This window comes from Dysidea avara, chromosome 7 (assembly GCF_963678975.1).
Source record: "Dysidea avara chromosome 7, odDysAvar1.4, whole genome shotgun sequence".
Classification (NCBI taxonomy): Eukaryota; Metazoa; Porifera; class Demospongiae; order Dictyoceratida; family Dysideidae; genus Dysidea; species Dysidea avara.
The window spans coordinates 34,461,806-34,476,026 of NC_089278.1; the positions used below are offsets into that span (position 1 = coordinate 34,461,806).

A 14,221-nucleotide genomic window follows, 5' to 3' on the forward strand; every position below is an offset into this window, starting at 1 on the left:
AAGTTGCATGGGTCAGTGCAGATGTGTAATGAGCCTGATGATTATCATCATACTGTTAACCCAGCTGTTAGGTGAGCTTTTCTATCACATCAAAGTCCTCCATGCATGCAATGGAGTGTAATGGGCACGCAGCGTAGTGGGTAAATTACTGGTGTTTGTGATCATTGTCAAATAGTGTCTATGCATTGTACAAACTTCATTTCAATGCATGTGACAAGTCCAAGGATGTTGGGGACATTGTGGTCTATGACTTCAAATTGATTGGTGTAATGACTGTCTTTGTACTGGCATGGTATTTTAGCTTTATCACGGGTGTGCAGCTTGTGACTACCAAAAGCTATGAAGCTGGCTGAGGACAGCTGTAATGAATCTTTACACACTTGTCATTGGGACACTACATTGCATTGGGTACCAGTGTCAGTCTTAAAGGTGGTCCTCTAATGGTCAGTAAATTAGTAACCTCCAGTCTTTTACCTGATAGGCTGTGCCAATGAATAGTCATCACTGTCAGTGGTCTCTTGTAATTAAATAATGATTTGGTTGTCCTTGCCCGATACATTTTGGCGAAGTGGATTCTTCTGCCACATTTTTGGCACTCAGCTCCTATTACAGGACACATTTGTTGCTTGGCATGCCAATTGCCACATTGGTCACAGTATGGCTTCTGTAACTGTTATTTGCTGTCTGAACACCAGCCATGAATGGCTGTTGGACTGGTTTGATTTCTGGTGAATGATTTCATTTAGGATAATGTTGTTTCATACAATATGTCAACTGCCTTCTGTAGTGTTAGCTCAGTTTCTCTGAGGAGTCTGCTGCATGTTTTGTCACAGATTATGCCACAAAGAAACTACTCTGTCTCTTATCAAGCTGTCCTTAAGGTCTCCAAACTCACATGTTTGAGCTCCAACATGTATTAGTCTATAGTCTTGCCATTGTGTTGGTTGCGAGTATTGAACACGTGTCGTTCCCATGTGATGTTTTCTTTGTGGCACACCATTCAGGATTTTTGTCTCTTTAGTTTTATCATCTGCACTTTGTCATGTAAAGGTGTTGTAGACTTCTAGTGCATCTGGTCCAACCACATGTGGTAAGGGTCGCTGCCTGAATTTTCTCATCTTTCGTACTGAGGTCGCTTGCTAGTGAAAAGAGTTCAAAGCATTGTTTCCACTTTCTCCACTCATCAGAAACGTTGCTGCCATCTAAGTCTAACAGATCTGGTGGCATTCATTTGTCCATTCTGACACCATGTGATAAGCACTACCCAAAGACTTTGAATACACTTTTTATGTCACATGTTACATGTGCGCATGCGTGTATTCCTATACCCTAGTTTGGAAAACCATCTTTTCCACACATTAGTCAATTTTCTGTTTTGTAGCTCAATTGAGGTATTGGGTGATTATCTATCTTCTGTCAAAATTTAGTTTGATGTCTTAGCCTTTCGAATCCCGTAAGCCTATATTTAGGCTTTGATGCATGCCTCTATATGAACTCAAATAACTTCTCAGGTATTAACAACAGAAAAATCCCACAGCCACCACGTTACTAAAATGGCACCAAGCATCAAAGAATTTGAGTAAATCGCCATTCATCAGACCACTTGGGAAAGAGCCGTCTTCCACCATGGGTGTACACTGGTTCACTAATCAAGGCATATCTTCACCATACTTAACGCTATGGTCTTACCATTAGAATCCTCATGCACTACTAAATCAAGTGGTATACAAAATAAATAAAAGAATAAATAAATAAATAAATCAGCCAATTTGTAAGTTAGTTGGTGTCACACACATATGAAAGTACTACATGGTGTGATATAATCATCCATATCTCCTAGCTATGGGTGTGAAACTCCACAGCAAGAAGGTTTAATACAGTGGATCCTCAGTTATCTAAACAGATTTGTTCTTACAGTTAGCCAAAAGTGTTCAGATAAATGAAATTGTCTAGATAACTGAAGCCCATCGATTTGTATACAGAACTTTGTTCAACTACTCTAATAGAACAGTCACATTTGTTATTTGGAAAATCGAGGTGTTTGGATAACTGAGGTTTGGATAAGCAAGGATCCACTGTAGTTGCTTCACCCAAACACACAAAAATATTAATTTAAAAATAAATTTGCTGAAATTTTCAATTGAATTTTTCTGCCAATTTTGCTATCTGTAGAGAAGGATGGTTTTCCAAACTGGTCATGTATTATATGTTACATTTATGTAATAATGCACTCCTCCTACTGTAAGCAAGAAAACCTCCAAGTAAGTAGAGTCTGCAAGGAAGTTTACTACACTACTGTGAGTGAGACAGTAGATAAAATAAAGGTTGTAGTATAAAAGATTGTAGAAAAAAGTAGGGAATAAGGGAGGTCACCCACACCTGCAGATATACATGTACATGTACTAGTGGACATTCAATTCCTAATTCAGTCATGTGGTTGACTGAGTTAGGAATTGAATGTCCACTAGTATGATCTGCAGGTGTAGGCAACCTCCCTTATTCGCTGCTTTTTTTTTCTACCATCCTCTTATACTTGGTTGTTTACTTTTTGTATTATGATGGTGAACCTGCACATACCGCATCAAAAGAAAGGATGGTGCCACCAGAAGTAGTGCTTTCAACTTAATGTACACCCCAACTATCAATTACTGACTGAAAAGTGAAGAGGCCATTATGCTTTGCTTTCAGCTATGTTCAGCCCAATACACAGCATCACAAATGAAGAGCAATAAGAGAAGTGCTTCTCCAATCAATATGGAAAATTCACGTTAATGTAAGGAAGTTATCGTGCTAACTACCGTGAATCGACACCTTGGGCTGTGAGCAAACAAAAATAAGACACAAAGGTGATGCATGCATTGCACATACTGTGGTATACCAAAAGGCACCTGTCGGGCTGAACTGATGTCGAACAGTGAAAATCAAGCCCTTAGTTGTTATCGAGTTATACTTGTCTGAAGGGAGTTAGTCAGTCAGTAAGAAATATTCATTAGATAAATTTCTTTTTAATAAAATTGTAGCAGTCTATTGGAAGCATTAAGGGTCACACTGAAGGCACTTTTGGGCTTGGTTATTCCTAACCAATACTGCCAAGGTGCCAGGATGGTATTGTGAAGATGGTTTTGGGATGATATTTTTGGCCAGAAAAACCCAAACATCCATGATCCCTACTACCATACAGTACTACCGTACTGTATGATGAATTGAACTAGATTGTTAGAATGATTATCACTGTGTTATGTAGGTGCTAGTCAATAGAGGGTTACTATACTTAGAAATGGAAGAGTATGGGAGTGCCCTCATGGACTTGATCAGTGCTGGAAAGGTACGTAAATACTAACTATAACACAGTTAATAACACATTCATGAATTGTTTATTCTTTAGTTGTTTCCTAAGAACGCATCTATCTTCCAAGCAATAGGACTTTGTTATCACAGGTACTGTGAGTGAAGAATAACATGTACAGTCTATTATGTGTTATGTCAACAACCTTCAGACTGGAAGAGTTGCAGTTATCAGTTGAGGCTTATGATCAGGCTGTCTCACTAGACAATTTCTTCATAGAAGCTTATGTTGGGAGAGGAAATGTTCACATGGACTACCTCACTCCTGGCAGACTCATCTTGAGCAAGTATAAGATCTATATATGTTTTTAACATAGTTATCTATTGACTTGTGGACAATGTGTATTGTAGACAAGACTATTGTAAGGCTCTTCATTTTGATCCTTGCTGTTTACCGGCCAGAGTGAACTTGGCACACACACTGCAGGTTAGTATCAAACAGTACAGTAGTATTGTTTAAGCAGGAAAGTGATGTGCACCACCCAAAATGTCATGTTATAATTATCCTAGAAACATCTTACATGACAAAAATCACCTTTACGGAATAATATTAGTCCATCTAACATCAAATACAGCAAGAAAGTGCTTACAGGCAGCCGGATATAATGTTGTATTTTTAAACCAGGCGCACGCCCACAGCCGGCCAAAGGCCAGCTGTGGGCGTGCGCCTGGTTTACTGAAATTGTTTTCGTAAAATAGTATAGCGGCGTAGCCCCCAAAATTGGCAATATTGTGTACTTTTTCATAAAGCCATGAAACTTTCCACATAAATAGTAGTCCTCGATACATGTATTTTTAAATATAGTGCCATCGCTGATTTGATCTCTGGTGACCTTTACGGCCATTTTTGTACAAAAAATTGATCATTTTTGTCTTTAACTCCTTGAGACAGTAACTAACTTGTTAAAAACATGGTACCAAACAAAAGATATTGTTGATAGAAACAACTTGGTTTTTATTTGAAGTCAACAGGTGATTTCATTACAAAGTTATGATCATTTTTATTAGCTGCAAAATTCGATATATTTACCTGCCCTCAAAGTGTGAACTACCTGTCTGCAGATAATTATGCGTAAATTTATCAAATTTTGCAGCTAATAAAAATGATCATAACTTTGTAATGAAATCACCTATTGACTTCAAATAAAAACCAAATCATTTCTTTCAGCAAGATCTTTTGTTTGGTACCATGTTTTTAACAAGTTAATTACTGCCTCAGGGAGTTAAAGACAAAAATGATCAATTTTCTGTACAAAAAATGGCCGTAAAGGTCACCAAAGGTCAAATCAGCGATGGCACTATATCTAAAATTACATGTATTGAGGACTATTATTTATGTGGAAAGTTTCATGGTTTTATGAAAAAGTGCACGATTTTTTGGTTATGCCGCTATACTAAAAGTGTGTGTGCGTGTACCTATCTACATATCTATGTTTGTCCGTACGCACCCACGTGAGCAAAATCATTAAATAATGGTAAAAGCTGCTTTTACGTAAGAAGTAAAAGCGAAATGAAGTCTGTATTAAACTTCTGCACAGGTGAACTTTGCTCTGAGGTGGTTTCTTTTCGGCAGACTGAAATACGGCTGTGGCGACTTTCCTCAGACTACCTTCCCCTTGAGGTTTTCAGGCGTTTAGCAACTGAAAAACAACGGTGCAGGCCTCGTACACTACCAGGAATAGCCTATCGCTTCGAGCTGAAAGGGGGTGTATCCCTTACGTACCCGAACGAAAATGAAGAGCAGCTTTGAGGCTTTGTCGAGAGAATTTTTGAGAAAAAACACGTTAGTCACACTATAAAACAGTTTAGAAGATACTTCTGTGTGTAATATGTTGGTAAAAGCGGTTTGTTTAACAAATGCTTCCTTAGCAGTGCATAGCAATGTAATTGAACGAATTACAAAAAATTAGTGAATTACAAAATACGAGTTTAAAATAGTAATACATAGTTGGTTGATTTGTATACTGTCTATAGTTAATTCCAGATGAGTTAGCTAGCTGCATGGCGCCTGGTTTTTAGAAGTAGCACAACATCAACTTGTTTTTTTTTAAATTTCCTAACATACTCAAATTTCATCTCCTTGCTGCTGCCTGCCTGCCCTGCCTGCCTGCCTTCAGACAAGCATAACTCAATAACATCTAAGGATACGGCTTAATTTTTTTTCACTGTTCAACGTTGCTTTGCCCATAGACATGCCTTTTGACATACCACAGTACATATAATGTATGCATCATGGACTTACCTTTGTGTCCCATTTCTTTTTGCTGACAGTGCAAGGTATCAATTTGCAGTAGTGTGATACATGGCTTCCCATGATTCTTCTGTATTTTCCTTGGTGACTGGATTGATTGCAGAGGCATTTTCATTTGTAACATTGTATATCTACTAGAGGTGTACCGATAATCGGATCGGCTACAATATCGGCCACCGATATGGCATTTTTTACCAATATCCGTATCGGTACAGAACAGCAGGAGGACCGATATCGCTACCGATATTTATACAGTAGCAATGGTTTGTACATAAACGGATTGTGCATTGGTTTTCTACGTTATTCATGTGGTTCATTAGTGCCAGTGGCTTATTGTTCACTCTGCAACAAGCGCAACGCTACGAGAAGCCATATAAATGCACGCGATTCTAGTGTTCAGTCTTTACAAATGAAGCAGTTATAGAGTACCTTTGTAATAAAAGAAGGGTCACAGGATAACCAAGGAAACTTGCTGTATCAGCTTCCTCACAAGCCATTAGAATGCGGAGTAATGCAGAAATATCCGTTTTAGGCTTCATGGGAGTATACATAAAAATATTTGTGGGTGCCTAATTGTCTGGATTACACAACAGAAACTCAAGCTGTATACCACCACAGGTACAGTATAGCAATGAATACATGCACATGTTGTACATAGGGTAGGTAATTGTACATTTTCGTGTACTTAAAATATTAATGCAAATATCGGATCGACTATCGGTTATCGGCTTCTTTGGTTGCATCAATATCGGATATCGGTACATGCCAAAAACCCATATCGGTACACCTCTAATATCTACAGACCTCCCATGTTTCCCTATTTTTTCCATGATCCCTAATTGAACTTAATTTTTCCTTATACTTTTTGTTGCCAATGTTGACCGAGCTATGCTGTAATACTATCATTCATCTCTTGTTTCACTACTTTTTTTATCACTTGGATCCCTACTTCCTGTAATGTTAATATACAAGTTAACCTCAGTATAAAGATTTCTATATTTTTTAATTGCACATCCATACAGATGGAAGAGAAGTATAAAAAGTCATGGAACCACTTCACTTGCGCATTAGCCACTAATCCTAGTGAGTTTGTTATTTTATGACTACTGTGTATACTACTGATTAATTTGTTTAGACTATGTACCAGCTCTAGAGGGTAGAGCAGTAGTTAGTTTGCAGATGGGAAACTTGTTTGGTTCACTATTGGACATTACTGCAGCCATTAAGGTACATCGTTATTCCTCAACATTATTGTATCTCTGTGTGTCCAGATTTCTCCTTCTGCTGAGCTGTATACTAACAGAGGAGTAATCCATCAGGTGTGTGTGGGAGTGTATGTAGGGATGGGTAGGGCACATGTATGCATACACACATACGTATGTGTATGCGTATGCGTGTCTGTATGGTATCTACCTCTTACACATGTCTCCATGTATATAGTTTATGGGTAAAGGAGTTGATGCTATGAGGGACTATGAGATGGCACTAAAGTATAACAGGAAGTATGGACTGGCATTCTTTAACATAGGCAATGTGTTGTTCCACCACCGGCAATTCCAACAGGTATGTAATTACTGACTATATGAAAAAAATTTTAAGTGATTTCTCTACATTACATATCAGGCTGTTGATGCTTATAATAAAGCAGTTGAGGCATCTCCTAGTGATGACTCATACCTACTAAACAGAGCTATTGCCAAATCATTATTGAAGGATTATGATGGAGCACTTGAAGACTTTAGTGCATCCAGTGAGTGGGAATATCATGTGTTAGCAGTATATTTGTAGTATAAAATTTTGACACAGAATTTCCTTTCAGTATTCCAATTCTTGACTTTAGTCACTGTTGATGTGTTTATTAAATTGTTTTCTTACCGATTGTTTAACTGAGCGGAATGTCAATCATTGCTTTTTTTGCAGTTGAAATAAATCCCAACACTGCTCACGCCTACTTCAACCGTGCTAACTTGTACAAGTCATATCAGCAATACAGTTTAGCAGAAGAAGACTATAAAACTGGTTAGTACAATGCAGTGGAAAGTTGATTATCTGAACTAGTATGGTTGAGGGGTATTTGTATAACTGAAAAGTTCGTAAAAGCAAATGTCCACACTCTTGTTGATAATTACTCTACTTATATTTAATTGAGGAGTCACTTTAGTGTTCGGATAATCAGCTCTCCACTGTACACACCTGTACTCTCCCATGTACCAATTCTATTTCCTGTATAGCACTAACCCTCGATCCAGATGATGGTGTATTACTACAATATTGTGCTGAAGTGTTAGGTAAACAAGGAAAGGCTGAAGAGGCGATTAAATATTTTGAAGCTCAGTTGGATTCCCAGTAACATTATTATGTACATAGTAACCATTTGGATTAAAGTAATTAGTAATGCTAAACTTGTTGTAAATCCCTTCATAAATCATACATGATATTTATTAATATGTCTATTTGTAGTAGTACACTGTATTTCCATTTTTGAATTAACCTTCTTATCTAAATAGTTGTGGAACAATAATATGAAGAAATTACTGCAGATATAGGCACGGATTGATTATTTGTGGCATAGTGTTAGGGAAAAAGTAGGTGTCAAACACAACAGGTACAATTTTAGAATGTCCACTACGAACAAATAACTGTTGTAGCTTGAGGCATAATGTAAGTTAACATGACAAAACCAGAATGAAGTAATTAGTGTAGTCACTGCACTCTGATTGCTTAAGGGTGTGGCATTGTTTTATGGGGTTTGTTTATTTTATAATTGATTGATTATTACTTTATAAAAGCCATTCTTCCTTGTTGGAGTTTTAAAATAATGCATAACACACAGGCATACAAATAATTAACTAAGTGGGACAACACAAGGAAATTACAGAACAATGAAAATATTGAGAATTACTTACTGATTGGATAGTACAAACATTCTAGCACCAATATAGAAATCATTGTGTGTGCTGACTTCCTTTAGCTGTGGTAGCAGAGAACTCCACATTTGAATAGCTTTTATGTCTGAAGAATTTGTTAGTAAGATGACAACAGGTAGAATTTGCAAAATACACTGGAGTTCTGATGCGATCTGATTTTAGAAGGTAAAGTGGTATACCTCAAACAGAAGTGTACTGACTGTACATAACACAAATGTGGTGTAATTTAACAAGTTCGGAGAATTTCATCCACTGAAGATAGGCTTAGTGCTCTGTAATATGGTCGAACTTACGGAGACTATATAAAAATTAGCAAAACAGCACGATTATATATGCAGCCACTGATACATTGCCTGTAGCCTTGATGTACCCTATACTGGAAGGGAATAGTGTAAATGAGATAAAACCATTGACGCCTAAAGGAGCTAATAAACTGTGCAGGGAGAATTCAGCAGTCAGTGTTCACTAGATAAAGGTGATTGGACAAACCTTAGCAACAAGGTCCAGCCCCTGTAACCTTCTAGGTAATGTTCTTGGTAGTCATATCAGACAACAAATAATTATAAGGTACGTGACTATTAATAGGGGAACAAAACAGAAGACTTGCTTGCATTGAGCTGCATTCAATTGTTAGCTTTGGTTGGTAGTTCAGTGTTGCAGCAACCGATCAGGAATAGGCATTGAGCAAATGAAGGAGGTATGATCAGTATATTGCAATAAGACCTCCTCAGTGATGGTACTCCCCTGTGGAAGTCCTCCTTTCGTAATGTAGGACTCCATGACAAGAACTGACAGCCGGCCATGTTTGACACAATGATATCTACATAGAAGTCAGGTAGTCAAAAAATTATTTCATTACAGTCTTGGAAAGGCCCAATTGTGAGAGGTTACGGAGCAAATTAGAGTGATCCAATGAGTCAAAGGCCTTGCACACATATAAGTCCAAAAAGGTAGCACAGGGCAAATCACTTTTGTCTAACGTCTACAGACACCATTAGTATATATCCTCTAGTTACTTACCATGTTGATATGTACCCTGATGTGGATGTGATGAGCTTTTAAATAAGCAGACAACTTATATGGTAGCCACAATCTTTTCCAATATCTTGGCCACCACGGAAACAACAGTAATAGGTATAGTTATTAGTAACATTAGAAGTCCCTCTTTTATGAACCAGCATAATGTGAAATTGCTTCCAATTAAACAGCACCAGTACAAAGAGATACAGTATAGTATGGTGCTAATGAAGGTACGTAGTGAACTGGCAGACCAATAAATTTAGCAGAAGATAGAACATCATCAACACTATTGAACTAAAGGTTGTCAGCATCATCAACACAGTCCACTTAATCCAGTAAAGGAATATAGTGTTGTGCTGGCTACCTGCAATATTATGTAGGCTACATGATAGTAATAGACAGTGCTGTGAAGCTTTCTTGGGTATACCAATTAACTAGCCAGTTATCAGTTTGTTAACCAATCTAAAATATTCACTCAAAAATGTATATATATATATGTTTTGGGTACATGCTTTAGCCGATTGTAGGATTCTGCTATAGGTATAATCACTTAGTACCTATTACTTAATTTAGCCACTAAAACAACGATCTGACAAAAATTTTAACTTACATACTAGGTGCAGCATAAAAGAAATATTATATACTCAATTCAGTTAACCCGGCGGATAACCAACAATGCAATTACAATCTGCTCAGAAACCAGTTAGATTCTTTCCAGTTTCACAGCTCTAATGTTAGCAGGTAATTTTTGCAGTCAAATGATAAGTTATTACTTCGAATTCATTACTAGTTTAACTGAATTTTCTACTATATAACTGACTGACTTCCTGTTGCCTCCAGCCAAGCATAACTTGATTATGTATATAATATGGTTAAGGCTATATAGTGCTTATCCATTAATTTATAAATGCATGTGCGGAGGATATAGGCTAGCACGCCAATGAGTACTATAAGCTCCAGGAATCTAATGCAGAATTATATACTCATAGAAATTCAGCTGGTATGTCCTAGCTTATAGTCTTTAGGGATCACTGTAAATTCAGAAGTGTGATGTTCATACTAATGGTATGACTCTTGCGGTCACTTAGTGTGATGCTCATACTTCAGAAGTATGACGACCACACTAAGTGACCGCAGGAGTCATACCATCAGTATGAACTTCACACACTTCTGAATTTACAGTGACGCGGCGATCGTTATGCCGGTATAATTTCGGGCATAATAGGTATGTAAGAGAATCAGGAATTATGCTAGCATTTTGAGATGATTATAAAGCTTTAACAGTAGGAAAATCTGCAGATTGCACAATTCCGCTAAAAAAGATCGAGATACTCTAATAGAACAGTCACTGAATATTATTAAAGCAGTCACCTTGAAATGAAATACTCTAATATAGCAACTAGCTAAAGAATTCAAGACTATCTGAAGTTTAAACATCAATGAAAATGGTCTGATACAGCAATAAACTGGCATTATTAGTGGCATAATTTTGGGAATAATGGGCAATTCTCAAAAGCATAATAGGTGATTTTTGAGCACTGCTTAAAAGCATAATGATCAATTTTTGGAGCATAATAGCCTCATGCTTAATAGTTTTGCACACCATGCAAGATTCAGGAACTCGCAACTTTCAGTATAAGATGCAGGTGTTTATACCTTAGCAATGAGACCTACTTCAGCCATGGATGTACTAGCTATTGACAAAGTTTGTGTGACTAAAGTAGGAATTAAATGTCTGCTAGTGTAGCTGCAGGTGTAGATGACCTCATTGCTTTACAATCCCTAAAAAAGTTTTAATTTCTTCGTTACACTTTCTATTACAGTAAGGTGCTACAAAAGTAATGACCCATTACATATTGCTATCCCATGAAAAGTAGCACATTATAATAATGTATATGTGTTACTCTCAACTGTTGCTGGATGGCATAAAGCTCATGTACTTTAAAAGTGATTATCACCATGTATGCTGTAGAGTATGAATGTTGTTGATGTTTAATGCTTGGTTCCCAATATTTATGATTTAGTTAATAGTCCTGCACATAAAGCAGGTACCAATGCTGGTATTATATACAAATACAAGGAATTTTACTTGGGGATCATAGAATTCCATAACCAGCATGAATTTTTGTCAAGTTAATGTTTCTGGTCGTACCAACTCCCCAGTAATGACAATGATATATAGAAACTCATAATTATTACATATATACTACACTAAATTGTTAGGTTTATTACAGTAGCTACACACTAGACTATATAAACTGCTGTACAAAATAAAACTTTCAAAAGAGTAAATAGACTTTTTTTTTAATTAAATGAATGATGCATTATAGAAGAGACTCTTGGTAGTGATGGTGGTGTGAAGTAAGAAAATCATGATCACAGTCAGCAGATAATTCATTTTGCCTGTAAAATGTAAGAATGCACACACATACACGCACACACATGCACACACACATGTAGGTGTAGCTACGTATTGTACTTCTGCATGTTATATATGTAACAAACATAATATGAATAATAGGTATGCAGATTATTACTTTCGGATAACTTGAAAGTATATTACAGTACAAAATTAATAATTGTTAATGCATTATGAATTAGCTACCTTTTTTCTGGAAAGAACCACAGCCAGAATAGTAGAGTGGCTAAGTAACATATTTGGATGAAATTGTTCACTTTTAAATGCACCTATTTTCTGTGGAAGTTGAGTAAGGTATACTAAATCATTTGAGGTGTGGTGTCATGTCAAAAGCATTGCCTTAGGGCATGTTTAGAAACTTTAAAACTAAGTTATAAGCCCATTTCCTGCTGGTCAATAAACCAACAATAATTGCAATCCAAATCTTTTTTTGCTTAAATAGCATGAATGTATTTCAAATTTACAAGTGTAATCATAAAATCTTTTAAATGTGGTAAATATAACTCTTTCTAAACTCTTCTAATGGAGCCAATAATATTATTTCAGTGCAGAAACAATCCAATAGAAATAATGTATTGACCATCCCTTGCTAGTCTATATAATGCAGATTCAAAGTTTCAGTATACTAAGCACATTTATGGCTTCACAGATACATTTTCTATTGGTTATAATTATTGTCAGGCTCTGTATGATTAGTGATTTTAATGGTACCATATCTAATATGAAAATTAATAGTACGAGTCAAGTAAATATTGTACCAAGTTTGGTGCTTTATCAAAAAGTGAACAATTTTTTCAATTATGATTAGCTGCTCTACTAGAGTTTAATTTCATAAATCTATCCATGATTGTTCTAGGACACTCTATATGCATTGTAATAGAAGTCATCAGAAACAATGTGTGCTCTATTTGAGTACCACAAAAATAATAGTCAAAGTTATACCATACAAACATACACAAGAGTCATGCAATAAAGATACTCTAGTAGAACGGTTGGCTTCCTTGAGAATTTTAGTCACACCTACTGGCTAAATCACTTATACAAACTACATGAATCTTGCATGTGTCAGGTAACTATCAAGGTACAAACCTTTAGTAATGTATATAATGGAAATTTGTTTGAGTTATAATGTGAAAACCAATCACCCGAGTTAAGCATGTAGCAAATGCATTTCAAGATCATACATGTAACAAATATCCCTAAATAGAGTAGTCATACCATATATAGAAACAACAAAATACAAAAATTCATTTCAAAATAGTACATATTTCTAGTTTTTCTGCTTAACTGTAGAAAAAACTGGCATATAAAATACAAGAAGAAAATAATATCTAATTCAAAACAGCCAGCAGTGAAAAAGGGTGAGGCCTTCCAAAAATAGACCAGTAAGTGATATCAAATTAAAGAGGTGACGGCCAATAAATGGCTGAAATGATATTATACTGTCACTTAATTTGTGACATTACAAATTAATTGGAATAATATCATTGCAGCAATTTCTTGGCCACCACCTTTGATACTTTGATATTAGATCTTTTCTTGGAAGCCTGCACTCTTACGTTTTTAATTAGATGATTTACATGGCTAAAACTAGCCATTCCATATTTAAAATGGTGTTTGTCCCCTTTTCCACTGATCATGACCCCTTCATATTAACAATTTTTGCTGTGGAAATTCCCTCAGTGGTAGGGCACTTCCAATATATTTCAAATCTAAGTCAGATATGCCCAGCCATCACTGAGATATGTGCCTTCAAAGTTTGTCTTACTTTCTTTGATTTTATCTTTTTAATTTTCTTTTTTTTGAAAAATCTCAACACCTCACACGTGCTTTAATTGATTTACTTCAAATTTGGTAGACATAAATAGCATTCTGTAGCATATTTACAATCCAATTTTCATACAGATCAGATTAAGAACAAGGAGTTTTGCACAATTTTTTGAAAAATTTGCAAAAGCGGTTTATTGTTATGCCTATAGGGTAATGACCTAACGGAATAGCTTGAAAATTAGTCTGTACATGAAGTAACTATCATAGTGCAAACTTTTTGTGGTCTGACAGTACCGTACTGAAAGTATTAGCTAAGGAGGAAAAAGCAAAAGCCAATCATGTTAATAAAGCACAACCAAGATACTCAAATAGAACAGTCACTAAGTGGTGTTAAAAAAATTCATCAAAAATGTTGAAAATTTTTTCCATCGGAGACTGCCACACCTACATGCTCAAACCATTTACCACTCCATCACTGCAGTCAGGTGC

General features: G+C 36.2%; 1 protein-coding gene across 1 annotated transcript in view; it reads left to right on the forward strand.

Moving 5' to 3' along the window:
* LOC136260310 (uncharacterized) overlaps positions 1-8,061 on the forward strand; it is a 60,330-nt gene extending 52,269 nt beyond the window's left edge. Inside the window, exons 41-51 of the mRNA XM_066054001.1 lie at positions 3,245-3,325; positions 3,386-3,438; positions 3,498-3,632; positions 3,697-3,772; positions 6,619-6,679; positions 6,732-6,823; positions 6,868-6,915; positions 7,037-7,159; positions 7,220-7,346; positions 7,517-7,615; positions 7,828-8,061. Coding sequence (XP_065910073.1) covers positions 3,245-3,325; positions 3,386-3,438; positions 3,498-3,632; positions 3,697-3,772; positions 6,619-6,679; positions 6,732-6,823; positions 6,868-6,915; positions 7,037-7,159; positions 7,220-7,346; positions 7,517-7,615; positions 7,828-7,946 — 1,014 coding nt within the window. The 3' untranslated portion in view covers positions 7,947-8,061. The remainder of the gene's footprint in view (positions 1-3,244; positions 3,326-3,385; positions 3,439-3,497; positions 3,633-3,696; positions 3,773-6,618; positions 6,680-6,731; positions 6,824-6,867; positions 6,916-7,036; positions 7,160-7,219; positions 7,347-7,516; positions 7,616-7,827) is intronic.
* Positions 8,062-14,221: the final 6,160 nt, after the last annotated feature.